Source organism: Cricetulus griseus, chromosome 4 (assembly GCF_003668045.3).
Source record: "Cricetulus griseus strain 17A/GY chromosome 4, alternate assembly CriGri-PICRH-1.0, whole genome shotgun sequence".
Classification (NCBI taxonomy): Eukaryota; Metazoa; Chordata; class Mammalia; order Rodentia; family Cricetidae; genus Cricetulus; species Cricetulus griseus.
This window is the reverse complement of record NC_048597.1, coordinates 89,650,481-89,671,124: the sequence shown is the minus strand read 5'-3', so window position 1 is coordinate 89,671,124 and position 20,644 is coordinate 89,650,481. Positions and strand designations below refer to the sequence as shown.

General features: G+C 41.4%; 1 protein-coding gene across 1 annotated transcript in view; it reads right to left on the bottom strand.

The window, feature by feature from the left end:
• Positions 1-276: 276 nt before the first annotated feature.
• The window catches only part of LOC100756752 (vomeronasal type-2 receptor 116), a 35,419-nt gene continuing 15,051 nt past the window's right edge, over positions 277-20,644 (bottom strand). Inside the window, 3 exon segments of the mRNA XM_027416083.2 lie at positions 277-1,193; positions 10,099-10,222; positions 12,348-12,575. Of these exon segments, the coding sequence (XP_027271884.1) occupies positions 277-1,193; positions 10,099-10,222; positions 12,348-12,575 (1,269 nt within the window).

The window sequence follows — 20,644 nt, the reverse complement described above, 5'->3', positions numbered from 1 at the left end:
ATATGTATAAGTACAACAGGGGGCTGGCATTCTCTCTCTTGCCTCAACCTGAAAGAAGAAAGTAGCCAAGAGAGGGGAGAAAGTAAGGGAGGTGCAAAAGGGCATGGGTAAAGAAACACATAGATGGATGTAGAACTGAGGATTGTTTTAAGATAAGGAGGAAACAGAAAGAGGTAGAGGGGATGGGGTAAGGGGTGAATAAGAACAAAATACACGTATGAAAAAGTAATAATGAAATTTCCTTCATGTACTAACTTGAAAATTAATAAAAATGTATTAAGCCTTATACCTATAATGTATTTTGTCCCTGAGACCCTGAATAGAGTTCCTTTGTGGCCTTAACAAAATGATGTAGCACTTGGGGGCAAAGATGCACCCTAGAAGCCCTGCACTGGATGCTAAGATGGAGAAGACCTCCACAGCCACCATGACCTTCCCTTTGGTGCTGTGGTAGACAGGGAGGAAGGTGACCCAGACACTGCAGAAGACCAGCATGCTGAATGTCAGGAACTTGGCTTCATTGAAGGTGTCAGGCAGGTTCCTGGCCAGGAAAGCCACAACGAAGCTTCCCAAGGCCAGAGCTCCCAGATATCCCAGCATACAGTAGAAAGCAGTGACCGAGCCCTTGTTGCACAGGACGATAATGTGTTTGTGTTCAGAGTGTGCATCTGTGTCGATAAAGGGGGGAGATTTCCCCAGCCAGACCCCACACAGGATAATTTGCATCAGGGTGCAGATGGGAACAATGAAGTTAGGTGCCCGTGTTACCAACAACCACCTGATTCTTCTTCCGGGAGCAGTGACCTTATAAGCCAGAACCACAGTAATAGTTTTGGCCAAGACAGTGGAAACAGCTACAGTGAACAGAACTCCAAATGTGGTCTGCTGTAGGATGCAAGTGGCTGTGTTGGGATGGCCAATGAAGAGAAAAGAGCAGAGAAAACAGAAGTTAAGGGTGATGAGCAGGATGTAGCTGAGAGTTCGGTTATTTGCCTTTACAATGGGAGTGTCTTGTTTCTTCACAAAGATCCCAAGAACCAGAGCTGACAGTGCAGAGAAGCACAAGGCCGTGCATGACAGACCTATCCCCAGGGGGTCATCATAGTCCAGGAAGGTCATAGATTTTTCGAGGCAATAGTTTTGTTCTATGTTGACATATTGATGATCTAGACACTTCACACACTGATCCACATCTGGTGAAAACATGTATGATATTTCATGTTCATTATTTTTCTTTTGTTCACTCCACTCTCTCATTTGAGTAGGTGAGCCTAGTAGCCCTCCTTTGTTACTTCAGACATCAAAGGAAAGAATGCAATGTGGGGTAATGTGACTACTGCCATTGCCTGCATGGTGACATGATTAAAGCTACAGTTTCTCTTCCTAATTCAACTGTGTGTTGTTTTGAAGATTCTGGTATCATTTTCCCCTTTCCAGAAACTTCCATAACTACTTCCACTATACGGCTTCAATCTGGTCACAATATTGCCTTCATATGAAATATTTCCTGGGCTGGGGAAGCTGATTCAGGGGATAAATGACTTTCTGCTCAAGCCTCATGGCTTGAGTTTGGATTCCCAGGACCCACATAAAAGCTGAATGCAGCAGCACAAGCATCTGTAACCCATGTGCACCTCTGTAGTGAGATGAGAGACAGACAATCCTTCCAGGAGCTCCTGGGCCATCTAGCCTGGCTGATGCATCTGTGAAGAGATGTGGTCTCAAGCAAAAAGAAAGAGGAATGACTGGCTCTCAATTCCATCTGTGCACTGTGGCACATGCACACCCACTCGCATGGACACGAACACACACACACACACACACACACACGCTTGATTTTGAAAACTTAATTTAGTGAGGTGGGAAGGGGCTTCTCAAGTTCTTTCCTTGTAACAGTATTCTCAGATATGGGGTTCAAATGTGAACTGACTTCCCTAGTTGCTTTTCTTCTGTCTGAAGGAACTTAAATAAGTAAGGATTGCATTCTAACAGTTTGTCACATGGTGGCACATATCTGCAGTCCTTGCCATTGGGAGGTGGAGTCAGGAGAAATAAGAGTAAAAGGCCAGACTCAGCTATTTGGCAAGTTAGGGCAGCCTCTGGAAAACAACAAAAAGGAGACTGTTTAAAGGTGTTAACATAAAAACTGTGGGAAAGCATTCACTTCATTTATAGACATTGGATTCTTCTTGAAGATGAACTTTTATTAAGGAAGACTTTAAAAATTTAATTATTTGTAAATGTGCATGTGTGTGGGCTTGTGCACATGATTGTAGGTGGCCTTTGGTATCCTGGAGTTGTGAGCCACTGGATGTGGTTGCTGAGAACTGAATTCAGGTCTGCAAGAGCAGCAAGTGTTCTTAACTGCTGAGCTCTTGCTCCAGTCCCTAGGTGGTGGACTCTTGATGATTTAATTGTGTATTGTTGGGGCAGTTGTTAATTTTATTTGCTTTCTGTTTGTCAATTCACCTAGAATTTCAAATACATGAATGTGAAATTATTTATATCACATGTCATATTATTAAAATTTCAATGACTCCATTTCCAGTATTAATAATTTTTTCAGTTTTCGCCTTATGTTTATCACATTTCTAAAAAGTTTATAAAATTCATTTTTAAAATTTTGTTTTAATTTATTTTATTTAAACTTGTCTGGGTGTTTTGCTGGATGTATGTTTGTGCACCACATGTATGCTGTATCCACAGGAGTCAGAAAAGGGAGTCAGATCCCCCATGAACTAGAATTACAAATTGTGAGACCCCACATGGGAGCTGGGAACTGAACCTGGGTCCTTTGGAAGAGCAGCCAGTGCTCTTAACCACTGATTCATCTTTCCAGCCCCAAAATTTAATTTTTAGTGATCTCATTTTTCTTGAAGATGTTCTCTAGTTAATAATCTCTTCTACTTTATTGTTGTTATATTCAATTTTCCATTTTTTCTAGCTTTAGATGAAACTTTTAAAATAAATTTTTATTTAATTTAGAAACAATCTTATTTTACATATCAATTCCAGTTCCCTCTCCCTCCCATCCTCCCATGCCTCCCAACAATCCCCCCATCCCATCCTCCATCCACACCTCAGGGAGGGTGAGGCCTTCCATAGGGTATCATCAAAGTCTGCCCCATCATTTGTGGCAGGGCCTAGGCCCTCCCCTGTGTATCTAGCCTGAGAGAGTATTCCTCCATGGGGAATAGGCTCCCAAAGTCCATTTATATACTAGGGATAATGCTGGTTCCACTGCCAGAGGCTCCATAGACTGCCCAGCCTCCTAACTGACACCCATGTTTTGTGGGCCTGGTTCAGTCCTATGCTGGTTCCCAAGCTGTCAGATTGGGGTCCATGAACTCCCACTTGCTCAGATCAGCTGTTTCTGTGGGTTTCCCCAGCATGGTCCTGACCCCTTTGGTCATCCCTCCTCCCTCTCTCCAACTGGATTCCAGGAGATTGGCTTAGTGCTTAGCTGTGGATCTCTGCTTATGCTTCCATCAGTTACTGGATGAAGGCTCTAGGATGGCATTTAAGGTAGTCATCACTCTCATTATAAGAGAAGGGCATTTAAGGTAGCCTCTCTACTATTGCTTAGATTCTTAGTAGAGTTCATTCTTGTGGACCTCTGGACATTTCCCTAGTGCCAGATTTCTCTTTAAACTTGTAATGGCTCTGAAGTTCTACAAATCAAAGTTTCATTATAGAACTTTGATTTTTAGAACTAAAGCTTTTCTTTATTAAACACAGAAAAACATGTGTGCCATGGGGGATACACTATTTGGCTTACAGATTTCTTTCCAAAGATAATTTTATCTGCATCCTACCATATAAGCAGTGGTATTTTTAATCCTGGAGTCTTTATAATGTGTGTTTTGTCTCTCATTTTAATTGTGTGTGTGTGTGTGTGTGTGTGTGTGTGTGTGTGTGTGTGTATGTGTATGTGTCTGTGTGTACATGCATATTTGTGTGTTTGTCCACATATGTGTGTGCATGGATGTGTATGTATGCTTGTGTATGTATATGTGGCAGTCAGAGGTCAACCTCAGATGCATTCCTCATGAATCCTTTATCTTGTTTTATAATATGGTCTTTCTGGGGCTTGCTGATTAGGCTAGGCTGGCTGCTAAGGGAGTGCCAGAGGTTTGCCTATTTCTGCCTCCCCAGTGCTGGAATTTCAGGCACAGGCCATCACCACACCTGGCTTTTTATCTACTTAAGATAGATAAGTTTTGGGATCTACTTAAGTCCTCATGTTTATGGGTAAGTACCTTACTTCCTGAGCTATATCCACAACCTTATTCTCTCTTCTTTAGTCTATGGCTTGGTGAAAAGATATTAAATATTAGATTTACAAGGATTCAAACAACTCCAACATAGACCACTGAGCAAAATGTTAAGGAAAGGGGGTTATCATGTCTGCCTTCACTCTAGGTTAAAAAACAAAAGATAAAAGGGAACTCTCTAGAAACAACCACAGCAAAACAAAGTTATGGATGGTACATCTATATCGTATCCACTCCTCCCAAAGCTTGAGAACATCTTGGAAGAGGAGGTGGAAAGACTGTAAGAGCAAAAGGGTGGGGAGGATCATTGCAAGACTATCTTCTGGACAGGACATGGCAATTGCACCCATGAACTCACAGCAATGGTAGTTGCCTGCATAAGATGTGCATATGATCAAGACAGCTAACATTCTAGCATGGAGAGGGGAGGGGCTTATTAGCTCCCACCCCTAGCTGAGCAGTTGATGGCTTTTTTGGGGGGGGGGTGAAGGAAAATCAGTTTCTTTCAGGGTTGCAGTCCCTGGTAGGTCAACCATGTTCTAGTAGATGAGTATTTGGGTAGCAATAATTGGATTCAGTGAGTTATAAAAACAAACAAACAATTAAGAGGACATGAAGTTGAGAGGAGGGTGTGGGGGGAGCCATGTATAAAATCACTAGAGGACAAATTTAAAGGTTTTTGGATGACAGGTCCTAGAAGCAGATTCTTGGAAACAATTCTAATATTCGTTTGAAACAGTTGCTGAGAAGAGGAATGGTGCCAGTTGGGTCAAGTTACTTATGAAATTGAGACAACGAGGGAGCAGATCATAGACAAATCCACCGATGGGGTGCTGTGAATTATGCTCATTGTTAAATAAAAGCTGACTGGCCAATGGCTGGGCAGGAAGAAGTTGAGTGAGAGAGCCAGACTAGGAGAATTCTGGGAAGAGGAAGCGAGGAGTCAGAGAGTTGCTGGCAAATGCAGGAAGCAAGATGAGAGAGCTGCACTGAGAAAAGGCACCAAGCCATGAGGCTAAACATTAATGAGAATGGTGGGTTAATTTAAGTGTAAGAGTTAGCTGGTAACAAGTGTGAGCTGAGCATTTATAAGTAATGTAAGCCTCTGTGTGGTAATTTGAGTAGCAGCTGCTGGGTATTTGGGACCGAGCAGTTCTGGGAGAGGAAACATCCATTTTCATGGGGGCTGGAAAAATGGCTCAGTAGAAATATTTATCTATCATGTAATTCAATTCTAAGAACCCAAGTAAAAGTCCAATTGCAATTCCATGCACCTGTAATCCCAGAACTGATTTGGCAGAGACAGGCAGTTCTCTGGGGAATGCTAGTTAGCTAATCTAACCGAACTGGCAAGCTCCAGGTTCAGTAAAAGATCATGTCTCATAAAAGGGAGGTGGAGAGTGATTGAGGAAGATACCAACATTGGCCTCTAGCTTCTATACAGATGAGTACACTCATCCACACATGTACACATATATTTGCACACACATGTACACACACGAACACACAAACACACACAAGCAGCAGCAGCACCATCACCACTGTGCTTAGGAAAGTAGAAAACTTGGCTCTCCTCTGTCTCTAAAGTCTATCTCACGTACTAAGAAAGCAAGGATCCACAGAACAGCCACAGAAACTGTCCTAAACTCTATTAGCTCAGTGTATACCACCACCCTCACATAAAAGCTGAAGGGTAACAGTGGGGATGCAGTCTGAGCTTTGATAAAACACCCGGTGGCTGGTCTAGCAATATTAGTTAGTGGGGAAAGGCATTTGCTTTGCAAGCTTCACAACTTGAGTTTGATTCCTAGAACCTGAAAAAAGGTGAAAGGAGGGGACTGATCTCCCAAAGTTGCCTTCTGGTTTCCACATGCATGCCATGTGTGTTGTGGTGGTTTGACTAAGAATGGTCCTCAAAGGCCACACACATTTGAATACTTAGATGTCAGAGAGTGGCACTACTTGGGAAGGATTAGGAGGTGTGTTAAAGAAAGTGTGTCATTGGGGGTAGGCATTGACGTTTCAAAAGTGGCCCAACCCAGGCCAAGTGGCTCTCTCCCAACTGCCTGTAGATCCAGCTACTCTTCCAGCACCATGTCTGCCTTCCTGCCACACTATTTCCAGCCATAATGAAAATTGACTGAACCTCTGCACCTGTAAGCAAGCCTCAAGTAAATGTTTCCTTTTATAAGAGCAGCTGTGGTTATGGTGTTGATTCACAGAATCAGAACAATGACCAAGACAGAAGCTGATACCAGGAGTGGGATGTTGCTGTGACAGGATTGACCATGGTTGTTGGAGGAATGTGGAAGACTTTGCAACTTCAGACTAGAAAAGTGGTTGGATGATTTAAGTGGGGCTTAATGTGTCATTCTAATTGGAAAATGGAAGATAGTGGTGCTGTGAGCAATGCAGATTTGATGGCCTGTCTCAAGAGGTTTCAGAGGAGGAGAATATTAGTAAATAACCTAGAGATTGTTCTTGTGGTATTTTGGAGAAGAATGTGGCTACTTTCTGTTTTTGTCCAAAAATCTGCCTGATACTAAATTGAAGAGTTTTGGTTTAATGGCACTGGCAGAGGAGATTTCAAGACAACCTAGTATTGACTGTGCTACATGGTTAGTGATAGTCACTCTTACACAGATTGATAATGAAAAGTAGCAAGTTGAATAAGGAAAACTACAAAATGTACAGTTTGAGGAGAAAAGGAGCACCAGAAAATGTAATAGAGCTCAGTCCAGTGTTCAAGGAGTTTGTGGTGGTTTTAATAAAAATGTCCTTCCCATAGGCCCATAAGGAGTGACACTATTAGGAGGTGTGGCCTTGTTGGAGTAGGTATGTCCTGGCTGGAGGAAGTGTGTCATTAGAGGGTGGACTTTGAGGTCTCACTGTGTCACTCAGTCCTTTTTCTGCTTTGTGTAAATCCAGATGTAGAATTCTTAGCTATGTCTCTAGTATTATGTATACCTCTGTGCCACCACGTTTCCAACCATGATGACTAAGCCTCTGAGCTGTAAGCCAGCCCCAATTGAAAGTTTTCCTTTATAAGAGTTGTCATGGTCATTGCTTCTCTTCACAGCTGTAGAAGCCTGAATGATGCCTCTAAAATAAAAAAAAATTCTTGCTATCTCTTTTCTTTTTTAAAAAAATATTTCTATTATCTTAAGATATATGTAAGGAGTGTATGTTTGCATATGGGCATATGCGCATGAGTGCAGGAGCCTATGAAAGCCAGTGGCATTGGATCCCAAGGAACTGGACTATTATGGATAGTTGTGAACCACCTGATGTGAGTTCTAGGAACTGAATTCTGTCCTCTGAAAGAGCAAGCAAATGTTCTTATCTATAGAGCCTCATTTAAAGACACTTGTTTAATGATTTACATTTCAAATTACAGTATAATTATACTGCTTATCCCCTTCCCTTTTTTCCCTCCAGTCCCTCTCTCCCATGTTCTTGCTCCCAACTACCCCCATGTTTCCACACTCTCAAATTGATAGCTTCTTTCCATCATCAATTACACACACACACACACACACACACACACACACACACACTTACATATGTACATATTCATGGACACATATACAAATGCAACTTGCCAAGTCCATTTTTCTTGTCTGTGTACATGGTTTCAGGGCTGACCATTTTGTATTAGACAGGTAATCATGGGTCTCATCCTCAGGAAGAGGCTAATTCTCCCTTTCTGCAGTCACCTGTTGCCTTGCCAGCAGTTTTTGGTTTGGGGTGGGACCCCATGATAATTCACCCTTCCGAGTTATTATATCTGTTGATATTGCTATTGCCCATTGGCTTGAATATGAAGCCATTTTAAAACTGTTTCAAAGACATGTCTCACCATGTTGCCCATGCTAGTTTTGAACTCTTGGTCTGTAATCATCCTTCTACCTTTGCCTTCGGATTCCCTGAGCTTACATCATACTCCATCATGTATCACTTGGGATTTCAGTACTGAGTGAATTGGGAATGTGTCATATATTGCCATTTCTACTTATCTTTCCAATACTAGATTCCATTAATCATTGATCTTGTAATTTCCATAATGTTTATCAACTATTAGTATTCAGTAGCTGGTGAGTGTCTTTTATTTCATTTTTAAAGGTGTAAAGAACTTTAGGAAAGAGAAAATATAGTGGAAAAGAAGCAGAAAGTCCTCTTACACTTTCTAACAAGATGGAAGTAAAAAACATTGGCTGGGTAGATGTTAACAGGGATCTTCATGAAAGCTCTAGGATTCAACAATTAAGTTCCAGCCTGGTGCAACCCAGAGATTTTACATAGTGGAATGGTCATAAAAATAGCACCTGGCACCCATATTATGACAACATTGCTGCAGAAGTGGGTTATGGAAGGGAGAGAGAGAGAGAGAGAGAGAGAGAGAGAGAGAGAGAGAGAGAGAGAGAGAGCGCAAGTACAAAGTGCACTCTATTGGAGTAGAATCTAATCACCACCCAAGACCTGTCAATCAGGGTCATTTAGAAGAAGAGGCCTCTGTGTTACTCTGCAGATTCTCAATGTGCCATACGAGATGCTGGCTGAGAAAGGCCCTATTGTCTGAGCTTTTCTGGGGTTAGAAACATCTGCCTTTTCTTATTTCTGGAATTGTCAGTGAGTGGTCACTCGTGTGGCAGTCTTGGTTCTGGGGCACACCTCTGGCATAAACCTGTTAAGAGTTCTGTACTGTGGGGAGTTCAGACTTACAGAATGAGGTGAAAGATGCTTCCTCTGAAAATGGGTTAAACCTTTCTGAGTGGGTGGGTGGGGTCGAGGGCTGCCTATGTGTTAAGCTGGGAGTCAAATGTGTGGGCTCCAGGAATTCAGTTGGCAGATCAAGTTTGTTCTTCTTCCCTCTCCCAGCACCGATCTTGGAAGACCGGTCACCCCTTGCCCATATTCAGACATACCCCATAGAAGAACATTGCCCTGACTCCAGGATGATGAAAAATTTAGAAATAATCTTTGTCTGGTTCATTTCAAATCCCCCATCAGCTCCTTCCAGTAGAGAAGCAGAGAGGAATTTTAATGACATACAGGTTCAAAGTACATCAGCTAACTACCGTTTGTGTACCCAGACTTGAAAGAGCGTGTGTGAATGTGAGTGTAAAATAGGCTAGTCATTCCGTGTGTGTTGCACACAACCTCAGAAGACATATAGGGCATCACTACTGAACATAGCTGCAGCCTTCGTAGCCCCGTGATAGAATTCAAAAACATCAGTATGAAGAAAATTTATTTGTTATTAAAAGTACTTTTCAAACAGTTCTCGGGATGTAGCCCTGGCTGTCCTGGAACCGGTTCTGTAGAACAGGCTGGTTGTAAACTCACAGAGATGCCTCTGCCTCTGCCTCTGCCTCTGCCTCTGCCTCTGCCTCTGCCTCTGCCTCTGCCTCTGCCTTTCTGCCTCTCTGCCTCCTCTGCCTCCTCTGCCTCCTCTGCCTCTCTCTGCCTCCTCTCTCTGCCTCTCTCTGCCTCTCTCTGCCTCTCTCTCTCTGCCTCTCTCTGCCTCTCTCTGCCTCTCTGCCTCTCTGCCTCTCTGCCTCTCTGCCTCTCTGCCTCTGCCTCCTCTGCCTCTGCCTCTGCCTCCTCTGCCTCCTCTGCCTCTGCCTCCTGTGTGCACAAGGTGCACAACACTACACTTTACTTAACATTCTTTTTATTATTATCAAACATCTTGGGTGAGGGGGATGGCTTAGTTGGGAAGTGTTTGCAGTGCAAATGTGAGAATCTGAGTCCAGATGCCCAGAAGCCTCAAAGAAATCGATTAATTAGAAGTAGAGAATTTCCCCATAAAAATCACACTTACCCGTCTCATTGGAAATCTCATTCTCTGGGCAGGGAGTGCAGACAAAACAGCAAACCACACTTCCTTCTGGGAGGGATTTTCTGAATCCAGGACCACAACTTTCACTGCATACAGACTGGGGAGTCTGAGGAAAATCAGATGTGGGCAAGTTACAATTCAGATGTCTGCCTACTCCTACATTAAGCACAGTGTCCATAGAAGTGGATCATTAATGAACACAGATTTTTCATTATAATCATAATAATCATTATAAACAATCAACTGATGAGATGTCGCTGTGGCTTGGTCATCACATGTCCCCTTAATGATCATGACCATCAACACGTGGTGCTTCTGGGACATGGCGAAGCCTTGAAGTGGAGAGAACTTGGGGTGGGAGAAATGGCTCAGTATTGACAGCATGGGATGCTCTTGCAGAGGTTCTGATTTGGTTCCCAGAACCCACATTACATGGCTCAAAACTGCCTGCAATTCCAGCTTCAGGAGACCCAACAGCCTCTTTTAGCCTCTGGAGGCACCCACAGTCAACATGCATAAGACTGTCTCTTCCCCCACTGTATACAAATAATGAAAAATAAAAACAAAAATAGTTTTTAAAAGGTGAGCAAGTTGGTGATTGGAGGCTGGCCATTGGAAGGCATATTGGGACCAATGATTAATCCTACCTCTAGATTTGCTACCTGGCTTGTAAGAGATGAGTGGTTTCTACCGCCACAAACCACACTATGGTGCCTTATCACAGGCTCAATGGTAACAGCTAAATGGATCTCAGAAATCACCAAACTCAACCTAGAGGTATGTCAGCAATGAAAATCCACAACAGATGGTGTGCATATTTTGACAGGAAAGGTATGAACATTTAGGTGCATATTGGTAAATCAACATGCTGTAGTTACATACAGGATATAAGAAAATCATCTTCCTTAAATTGGAAGTATAAAATTTAAAAAGCATTTTTATGGTTCGAGGGATTTCTGGATATTATAATGGATTAAAAGCTGCCTTTGTGAGGTTCAGTGAAAGACAGGAGTCACAGTAAAATCCAAAAAATACTCTACCTTTAGCAGAAAAAGAATTGAAGGAAAAAGAAATAAGCCTATATGGAAATTTTAATTCCAAAAGGAACAACCAAGCAGGCACTGTTTCAGCATCTTGCTTGCACCAGGTCAAGGACAAGAGTAGCAGCCAGTGAGGCACTGTTAGATATGGACACTAGAAAAACAGCAGGCTGGAACATGCCAACCAGTGTACAGAGATGCAAGCAGTGGGTGGAATGATGACTGGAGCAAACTGGGTGAACAGAAGGAAGTTGAAATGAGGCAGAGGAGTTTGGAGCTGAGATTCTCCCTGGGCATCCTGGAGACACTTGTCTGAGCAGAAAACACCCCGTCACTGACTGTGAAATAATTTCTCTACTATCATTCATGCTGCTAAACCATGCACTGTGCTTCTCATTCATACTTTACTCTCTCTTTTCTCATTTCTCCCATTCCACCCTCTTTTCACTGCATTTCTTATTGTAATTGACTCCCCCTATAAAGATGTTAGGACATCCCATGCTCAAGAATTGGTAGAATTAATATTGTGGAAATGACCATAGTCCTGAAAACTATTTACAGATTCAGTGTAATACCAATTAAAATCCCTATTTTGTTTTTCACAGAAATAGGAGTATTGTAAATTTTACATGGGTCCACAAGAAACAACATATAATATTTTATGTATTTATATTATTTTAATACCCTAATTATATTTTAAAAGTTTATATGAAAAACTTTAAAATATCAGCATATCAAAAAAATAATAAAAACTCTCAGGCAAAAGAAAAATACAGAAAATTGTAATATAGTATAAAAACATTAAAAAACTTTTTCAACTGAAGTATTTTGATGATGTGTCTCCTCTCAGATCTCTCCCAACTCCACATTCATTCAACTCAATACCCTTTATTTCTCTCTGTTTAAAATACAGGCAACCAAAGCTGAAAATGAACAAAACCCAAAGACACACACACACACATAAAGCAAAAGACCAATAAGACAAAAAGAAATATGATACAAAAGTTCTACAAAGATAACACTGAGTTTCTTGGATATGGAGTCTTCCCTGAATTGAGACTCCTTTGGAAGAAATTACTGTTTGCTTTGCAAGAAGGTGTCCACTGCAGATAGCTTTTTTGGTTAGGGCATCCTGAGTGAGATTTGTTTTATTATGTGTAATTCATAAAGTTACAATTATACCCAACTCACCTCTGTAATTTCTGTGGCCCATTCTATCATGTCCTCAGATAAAGATAATTGTTGACCAAGTGGACCATATGGGGAAAACTGTCCAACTTTCACCTTAAGTCCAAGACCTTCTGGAAAGTTCCAGTAGTTGAGAATGTCATAGTCTGCATTCAATTTCATTTTGTCATCCAAACTCACTTGTTCTCCAGCAGGGTTAGTAAACTGCATGTTCTTCAGAAACGGATGCAGCTGAAAAAGTTGCATTATTTTATGAAGTTGGTACCAGAGTGCAGACAAGTAACCCCGGGGTTAGGGAAAGTCTCCTATTGTTTAAATCCTTGATGCATAAGACAAACTTAAGTATCAAGAATGTAGGACAAATGGAAGCCCATGAATAACTAAAATATTACAACATTTCTGAAAATATCTATCTGTTCAACAGAGAGTAGTTCTCAATCACAAGCACCAAAATAATCAGTAAATGAAAGAAAACCTGGCAATTGTCAGTTTGTCTAACAAAAGTTAGCCATGTCTATTTATTTTCAGAATTAACCCATCCTGTTTTTCTCTCTATTGCTGGGATAAAAGCTTACATGTGACAGTCCATCACTGAAGGAAGCCAAATCAAGAACTCAAGGCAGGAATCTGGAGGTAGGAAATGAAGCAGAGACCATGGAGGAATGCGCTTATTGACTTTTTTTACATGGCTTGCTCAGCTTTCATTCTTATACAACCCAGGACAACTTGACCAGGGATCACACTGTCCACAGTGGGCTGGGCCCTCCCACATCAATCATTGGTCAAGAAAATGCCCCACAGACTTGCCCACAGGCCAATCTTATGGATATAATTTTCAACTGAGGTTACCCCTTCCCAAGTGATGCTCATTTGTGTCAAATGGACAAAAAGTAACCTTTATATTGCCCAGAGAGTGTCTGAAAAGAGGCTTTGAGTATCTTGGAGTGTTAGATGAGATTCTTTATGTAAAGTGTCAAGAGTAGTTTCAACATCATTAGACTCTTAAGTAGTTTTGGGGGCAGGGATATAGCTCAGTTGATAGAGTTGCCTAGCATGAGTGAAATCCTGGGTTTGATCTCTGTTCTGCCTAAAAATGGGCATTGTGGTACTTCCCTGCTATCTCAGCATTTGAGTGGAGGCACCTCTCGTGATTGAATATTGCTCCCCACAGAAGCCAAAACCCCAGTATTGGGTATAGAGAACGTTTTATGAGTTGTTTGCCAGGGAGGCTCAGACACCTCCCAAACAATAGAGGCTGCTGCCATTGCTCCTACTTGTCCATAACTGAGATACTATTGTTGAAGAGACAAAGCTATATCTGAGCTGGAAGTCCTTCCTTCAGGCTAGCCTTTAGTGATGGATGCCATGGATGCTTTTGGGGAAGCAAAATCATCATTGGTCCTGTCTACTTGTAATACCCTTGATTGTAATAATGACCTTTCAGTCAAGATACACTCACTGGTACAATAGTAGTGTGAATGGAATGGTGAACTTGAAGCACACACCGTAGGAGGAAATTAACAGCTGCTACTTATAGCTGAAGAGGCCGTTAACCCTAAAGGTAATGCCCTTTTCTTATTTTGCTAAGTGGATGCGGTGTCAAACTGCTTTCTAAACACTTATGCTTGTACTTATAGATTAGTGCTGCTTTCAGTAGGCATTAGAGACATTTCTTGGAATGAGCAGAGGTTCTCAACTGGTCAAAGTGTTAAGAACAAGTGATTGAAACATACAGCGGTTTGAATGATAAAATGTCCCTCATAAGCACAGACATTTGAACACTTGGTCCCCAGTTGCTGTTACTCTTTGTGGGAAGTTTAGGAGATGCTGCCTTGTTGGAGGAGTTACGCTACTGGGTGTGGGCTTTGAGAGTTTAAAGATTCATACCACTTCCAGTTTGCTAGCTCTGAGTGAGGTACAGGGTGTCAGCTTTCTGCTTGCTGCTCTAGTTGGTAACCATACCTATTGCTTTCTGCCATGCTAGCCTCAAAATTGTGGACTCTGAACCTCTGGAACTGTAAGCGGAAATAAACTCTTCTGAAAGTTGCCTTCTTTACAGTGATTTATCATAGCAATAAAAAAATAACACAGAAGTTGTTGTCAGGAGGGAAGTATTGATGTGAAGAACCCATACATATTGTTTTATGGAGGAATGTGGTAGTCTTTGGATCTTTGGAATAGAAAACCATTGGATGCTGTAGGCAGAGATTAAATGACCTTCCTAATAAGAGCCTGGAAGACAGTGGTGTGGAACAATGTCTACTCTTGGGGCAGCTCAAGGGATTGCAGAAAGGAACAATAGCAGCAACTGGATTAGAGGTCATTCCTAAGTTATGTTGGGAAAAAATACATTTGCCTCTGCCTTTGTCCTAAAAACATGCCCAAGGATAATTGAAAAAGTAATGGACTAATTCATTTGATGAAGAAAAGTTCAAGACAAACTAATATTGATTCCCTGGCATCATCATTATTAATAACTCTTACATAGATCTAGAAAGAAAATGTGTAAGTGTGGCAGAAAGAAGTAAAAAATGTGGTTTGAAGAGAAAAAGAACACTGGGAAGACAAGGCACATGTTAAAAGTGAGGCTGTGATGGTTTGGGAGGTTAGTGCCATTAAGAAGAGTTATCTGCTTTGTAATAAAGACAAGGGTGGCCTCAGGTCAAGATCCTAGACAGGCTTTCAACCTGGGAAAGAGCCTAAGATTAATTTTTTGCTCCTAAAAATCAAGTGAACAAAAGCATTGTTGCTAATGTGAATGAGGGTGGGGGAGGGTGCCTTCTAAATTGGTGGCCAAACTCCATCATGTTTACTAGCTTTAGAGACATATAGGGTGCAAGAGTTATTTGTCCTCCAAGGTTTATGATAGTTGCCACAGGAAGCATGTGGTAGAGAAGTCCACATGTATCCACATGTGATCGAGCATGAAGCCCTGAGAGGCCATTCTGTGAAGTTGTGAATGTGAAGCCTTGGTTTCAGTGGAGACCCCATGATGTTGGAGGTGTCAGATATTCGAGAGCTCTGTCAAGGATGCTGCATATAGGGAGTAGAACCATTCCATGAGAAAGATGTATGTTGCTGGCAGCAAGGCTGTAGAGGTAGAGCCCTTTGAAATGAAATTTGCAGACATCAGACAAGGAACTGGAGGACTTAATGTTTGTTTTGCCAGGGTTTGGTCTTTCTTTCATCCAGAATTTTGTTATTAAGCTCCCATTTCTTTCTTGTAGTGGTAATGCGTGTTTTGAGCCATTACATATTCGAAATATGTAACTCATTTTTTCTTTTTACTTTTAAATGGATTTATAATTAAGGGATTACCTTGAGTCTCAGAAGTGACTTTGGACTTTTAAATAGTATTGAAACTATGAAAGACTATGGGGAAAATTTAAATTTTGTTATGGCCATAAACCTTTTGGGTCTAGGAAGTACAATGTGGATGTTTGATTGAGAAACATTTCCATAGGCTCAGATATTTGAACACTTGGTTCCCACTTGGTGGCATTGTTTGAGATGTTTAGGAAGGTCAGTCTTGTTGGAGGAAATATGTCACTGGAGTTTGGTTTTGAGAGTTTAAAAACTTATTCAACTTCTAGGTTACTCTTCTGCTTTGTGGTTGAGGTAAACAATGTGAGCTTTCATTTTTCTGTTCCAGCTTTCATGCCTGATGCCATACTATCCACTGTCATAGACTTTAACTCTTTGGAAATATAAGCACAAGGAAATCCTTTCTTCTATAATTTTCCCTGGCCATAGTGTTTTATATAGCAACAGAAAAGTAACTAATACAGAGTGCTTAGTCCTGAACAGGACATATAAATCACTCACACGAAGGTTCAGGGTATATTGTGAAAGAGAGGACCCGAAGAAGATAAGATCCAGAGGATGAGAATTTTGTATAAGATTCTGTTGTTGCATTCATGAATTTATTGTAGCTGTTATTACCTACACAAGTTCTGCATGAAATTATGCTCATCACCATCCATTATCCAGTGGGGAGGAATTCATTCCTGACTGAAAGATTACGGACAGTCAGTGGTTGCTCTGTGTGTGTGTGTGTGTGTGTGTGTGTGTGTGTGTGTGTGTGTGTGTGTGTGTCTTTTCTGTGTTGTAGCTGATAATAGATTGCCCATATTTCACAGAATAACTGCCTCTCATGCTTATGTGAAGAACCATAATTGAACTCAGTGAGTCACAAAAGAAGGTGTGGAAGTGGGAGGAGGGTCTATTGGGAAGAGGTTTCAACAGGAGCAGGAGGGGATTAGATTGCTTAATTAGGGTGAAAAGATCAAAAGCTCATAATAGACATGTAATAAATGATCAAAAACTTTGAAAAACTATATTCTAGGAATGACAGAAAAGGTGACTTCCTTTTTCTGTTATTTAGGGAGTTCATGACAGAAGCTGGGTCCTTCTCTTTGATCATGCTTTTAAATTACTGGAGCTTGGGAGTAGGTTGCCAGTTAGTACAAAATTGAAGGCAATGACTTTCAATCTTCCCGACATTTTAATACCCAATAGTTCATCATGGAGAGTAGGCTACCCTCCATGTCTATAACTTCTTGTTTAGAGCTAGTCTTGTGCAGATCCGGCACAAGTGACTTCAACTGCTATGAGCTCAACATTGCCTTGGTCGTGTTTTTAGATGATGGCATTTTGCAGCATTCTCTCTGTCTTCCAATTCCAATATTCTTTCCATCCTCCTCTTCTGCAATGTTCTCTGGGCCTTAGAGGGGTTGCTGCAAATGTCTAGTGTAGGAATTAACACTTACAAGTCACTTATTCTCAGCAACTGGAGCAGGTGTAACTGGACTGTAAGAGAGGCTTCTCACATTAAGGCTGAGATTAGCATTGCTATGCAGCCTTAAGCAGATATTTAAAGGCAGTTTGGTACTATGTAAATTTAGCTAAACAGTAATAAGTTCCCCATTAGGGCTTATGATTTCCTCAGTTACATATTTTTGAGTAGTTTTACAGTATTATCTAAGGATTCCCTGATGTGGAGTAGGCTTCAAATGCAATTAGAGACTGTTTATGCCCATAAAAACAGTGCCACTATTGTACAAATGGGTGCATCTTGTTCAACAAGCTGGTATTAAAGATTACAGGCTTCAAAATTAGGTTAACATCATTGTCTCAGTTAATGTTCTAGTGCTGTTAAGAGACACAATGACCATGGCAACTCTTATAAAAAAACATTCAATTGGTACTGGCTTATAGCTTCAGAGGTTTAGTCCCGTTATCAGCATGGTGGGAAGCATGGTGACATGCGGGCAAATATGGTTCTAGAGAAGGAGCAAGAGTTCTATATCTGGGTCAGCTATCTGGCAGCAGGAAGAAGTGAGAGCCATTGGGTTTGGCTTGTGCTTGGAAACCCCAGTGACACACTTTCTCCAACTGAGCCATATCTACTAATCCTTTCAATAGTGCCACTCTTTGGTGATTAAGCATTCAAATATAGTAGCCTGTGGGAGTCTTCAAACCACCACATTCCATCCCTGCCCCTCATAAGCTTATAGCTATACCATAATGCAAAATGCAGTTATTCCAACCTCAGAAGTCCCCATTGTCCATCACAGTCTCAAAACTGTTTAAAACTCCAAAGTTCAAAGTCTCTTCTGAGACTCAAAATACTCTTTATTGTAACCCCCATAAAATTAAAATAAAAAAGCAGACCACATACTTCCAACATATATTGTCACAGAATATACATTATTATTCCAAAAGGAAGGAAAGGGAGCATAGTGAGGAAATACTGGATCAAGTCAAGACCGAAACCCAGCTGGGCAAACACCAAACTTTGCTTCTCTATGTCTGATGTCAAAGTAATTTTCAGATCGCCAACTCTTTTAAGCATTGTTGACTACAGCAAATTCCTCTGTTTTGGACTGGTTCCACACCCAGTTAATAGTTTTCCTTGGCAGGTATCCCACTCATCTTGAATAGACATTTTTTGGGTTTCTAATGAAATACAGAGTCAACTTTCATTGCTTCTCACAATGACCTCTCTGTGCCTCCATTCAGGGATACCCCTGACACATGCCTGGCTTTTCTTAGTTATGGAGGGAGAATCCATACTCCCTTTCTTGTGTTCTTGACTCTAAAGCAAAATACAGGTGGCCTATGCTGTCAAGGTCTATTGCTTGCTGGTGCTGGAACATGGTCTCTTTGTTGTTGAATTACATCTGCATCAGATTTCTGTTTTGATGGCTTTCTCTTCCCCCTTCCCCCCTCCTCCTCCTGTTTCCTGAGACAAGGTTTCTCTGTATAGCTCTGGCTGTCCTCGAACTCACTTTGTAGATCAGACAAGCCTCAAACTCATGGAGATCCACCTGCCTCTGCCTCTGCCTCCCTAGTGCTGGGATTAAAAACATGTGCTACCACTGTCTGGCGTTTCCTTTACTTTGTAAGCTTTTCTTCCTTACTTTTCACATGTTAGAAGCTTAGCTGGGTGGGTTCTTGCCCTGATGTCACCATTCCCTTTATTCTATTTAACATCAAGCTTTTCTTTAATATTTTTTATCTCCCTGAGCACAGGATTTAGTTCCATTACACTTCCTGATATTTCATTTCTCCTAAAACTGTACATTTTTATTTTTCCTTGCTTAGATTGCTCCTTTTCCGTATAAACCTGCGAAAGACTGACCACTAATAACCACACAACAGAGTCATCACTAGGCTATTCTTAAAATCTCTTCTGCCAATGCCATTAATCCAGGACTCTTGAATAAATTGAAGACTAAAGTCTAGACATTATTTTTGGACAAGAGCAGAAAACTGCCACGTTCTTTCCCAAAATGTCACAAGAATGGTCTCTAGGCTATTTACTAATATTCTTCTCCTCTGAAACCTCTTGAATCAGGCCATCAAAATCTACATTGCTCTCAGCAGTACTGTCTTCCATGTTTCTATTAGGATGGCTTTTTAAGTCCTGTTTAAAACATTTAACTGAATTTGTAATACAAAGCCACAAAGCCCACATTCTGCCCATACAAAGCATATTTAGGCCTGTCATAGCAATACCCTGCTCCTTGAGCAGGTTAGAAAGAAATAAGAGTTAGGAGGAGTGGTTGATCTAGATCTCCATGGGGAAATTGGAGTGCTTCTCCACAGTGGATTATGAAATACTATGACTGGAGTGCAGGAGCTCCTCTAAGGATGGTGACAATTAAAGTCAGTGGGAAACTGCTACAGCCTAATCCAGCCAAGTGACAAAAGCCACAGGGATATGGATCACACTCCTCCAGGAAAAGAACCAAGACCTGCTGAGGCACCTGCCAAGGTTGGAGGAAAGACAGAATGGGTAGTAGAAGAATATTGTGAATAAATACCAGCTAAGGTCACATGACCAGTTATGGATGGGAGGATTATAATTATTTTAGATAGGGTTTCAATTGCGACAAAGAGCCATCATGACAATGGCAACTCTTATAGAGGAAAAGATTTAATTGAGGTAGTAGCTTATATTTTCAGAGATTTATCTTATTATCATCATGGTGAGGAACTTGGAAGTGTGCAGGCAGACATGGTGCTGGCTACACCTTGATCAGAAGGCAGCAGGAGGTGGACTGTGTGTCGCACTGAGTGAATCTTGAGCAAAGGAGACCTCAAAGACCATCCCTACAGTGACACAATTCCTCCAACAAGGTCACACCTACTCTACAAAGCCACACATCCTACTAGTGCCACTCCCTTTGGCAACCATTTTCTTTCAGTCCACCACATTCTACTCCCTGGCCCCCAATGGTATGTAGCCATACCCTAATGCAAAAATGCATTCATTACAACTTCAAAAGTCCCCGTAGTCTATAACAGTCTCAAACTTGTTATAAAGTCCAAAGTTGGGACTCATGTAATGTCTTAACTGCAATCCCCCTGTAAGATCAAAATAAATAAAAACAGATCACATACTTCCAACATATAATGGCATGGGATGTACATTACCATTTCAAAACAAGGGAATATAGTGAGGAAATACTGGACCAAAGCAAGACCAAAAGCCAGCTGGGCAAACTCTAAACTTCGCATCTCCATGTCTGATGTTGAAATGGTCTTCACATTTCCAATTCCTTTCAGCTTTGTTGACTGCAACACACTTCTTTCTCTTGGGCTAGTTCCATTCCCTTGTCAGCTTTCCCTGGCAGGTATCCCATAGCTGTGGCATCTCTAACATCTTGGGGTCTCCAAGGCAATCCAGGCTTCACCTTCATGACTTCATGTAATGGCCTCTCTAGACTTCCATTCAGGATCACTCCTGACACATGCCTGGCCTCAGCAGCCTTCCTCAGGTGTAAAAGCAAATT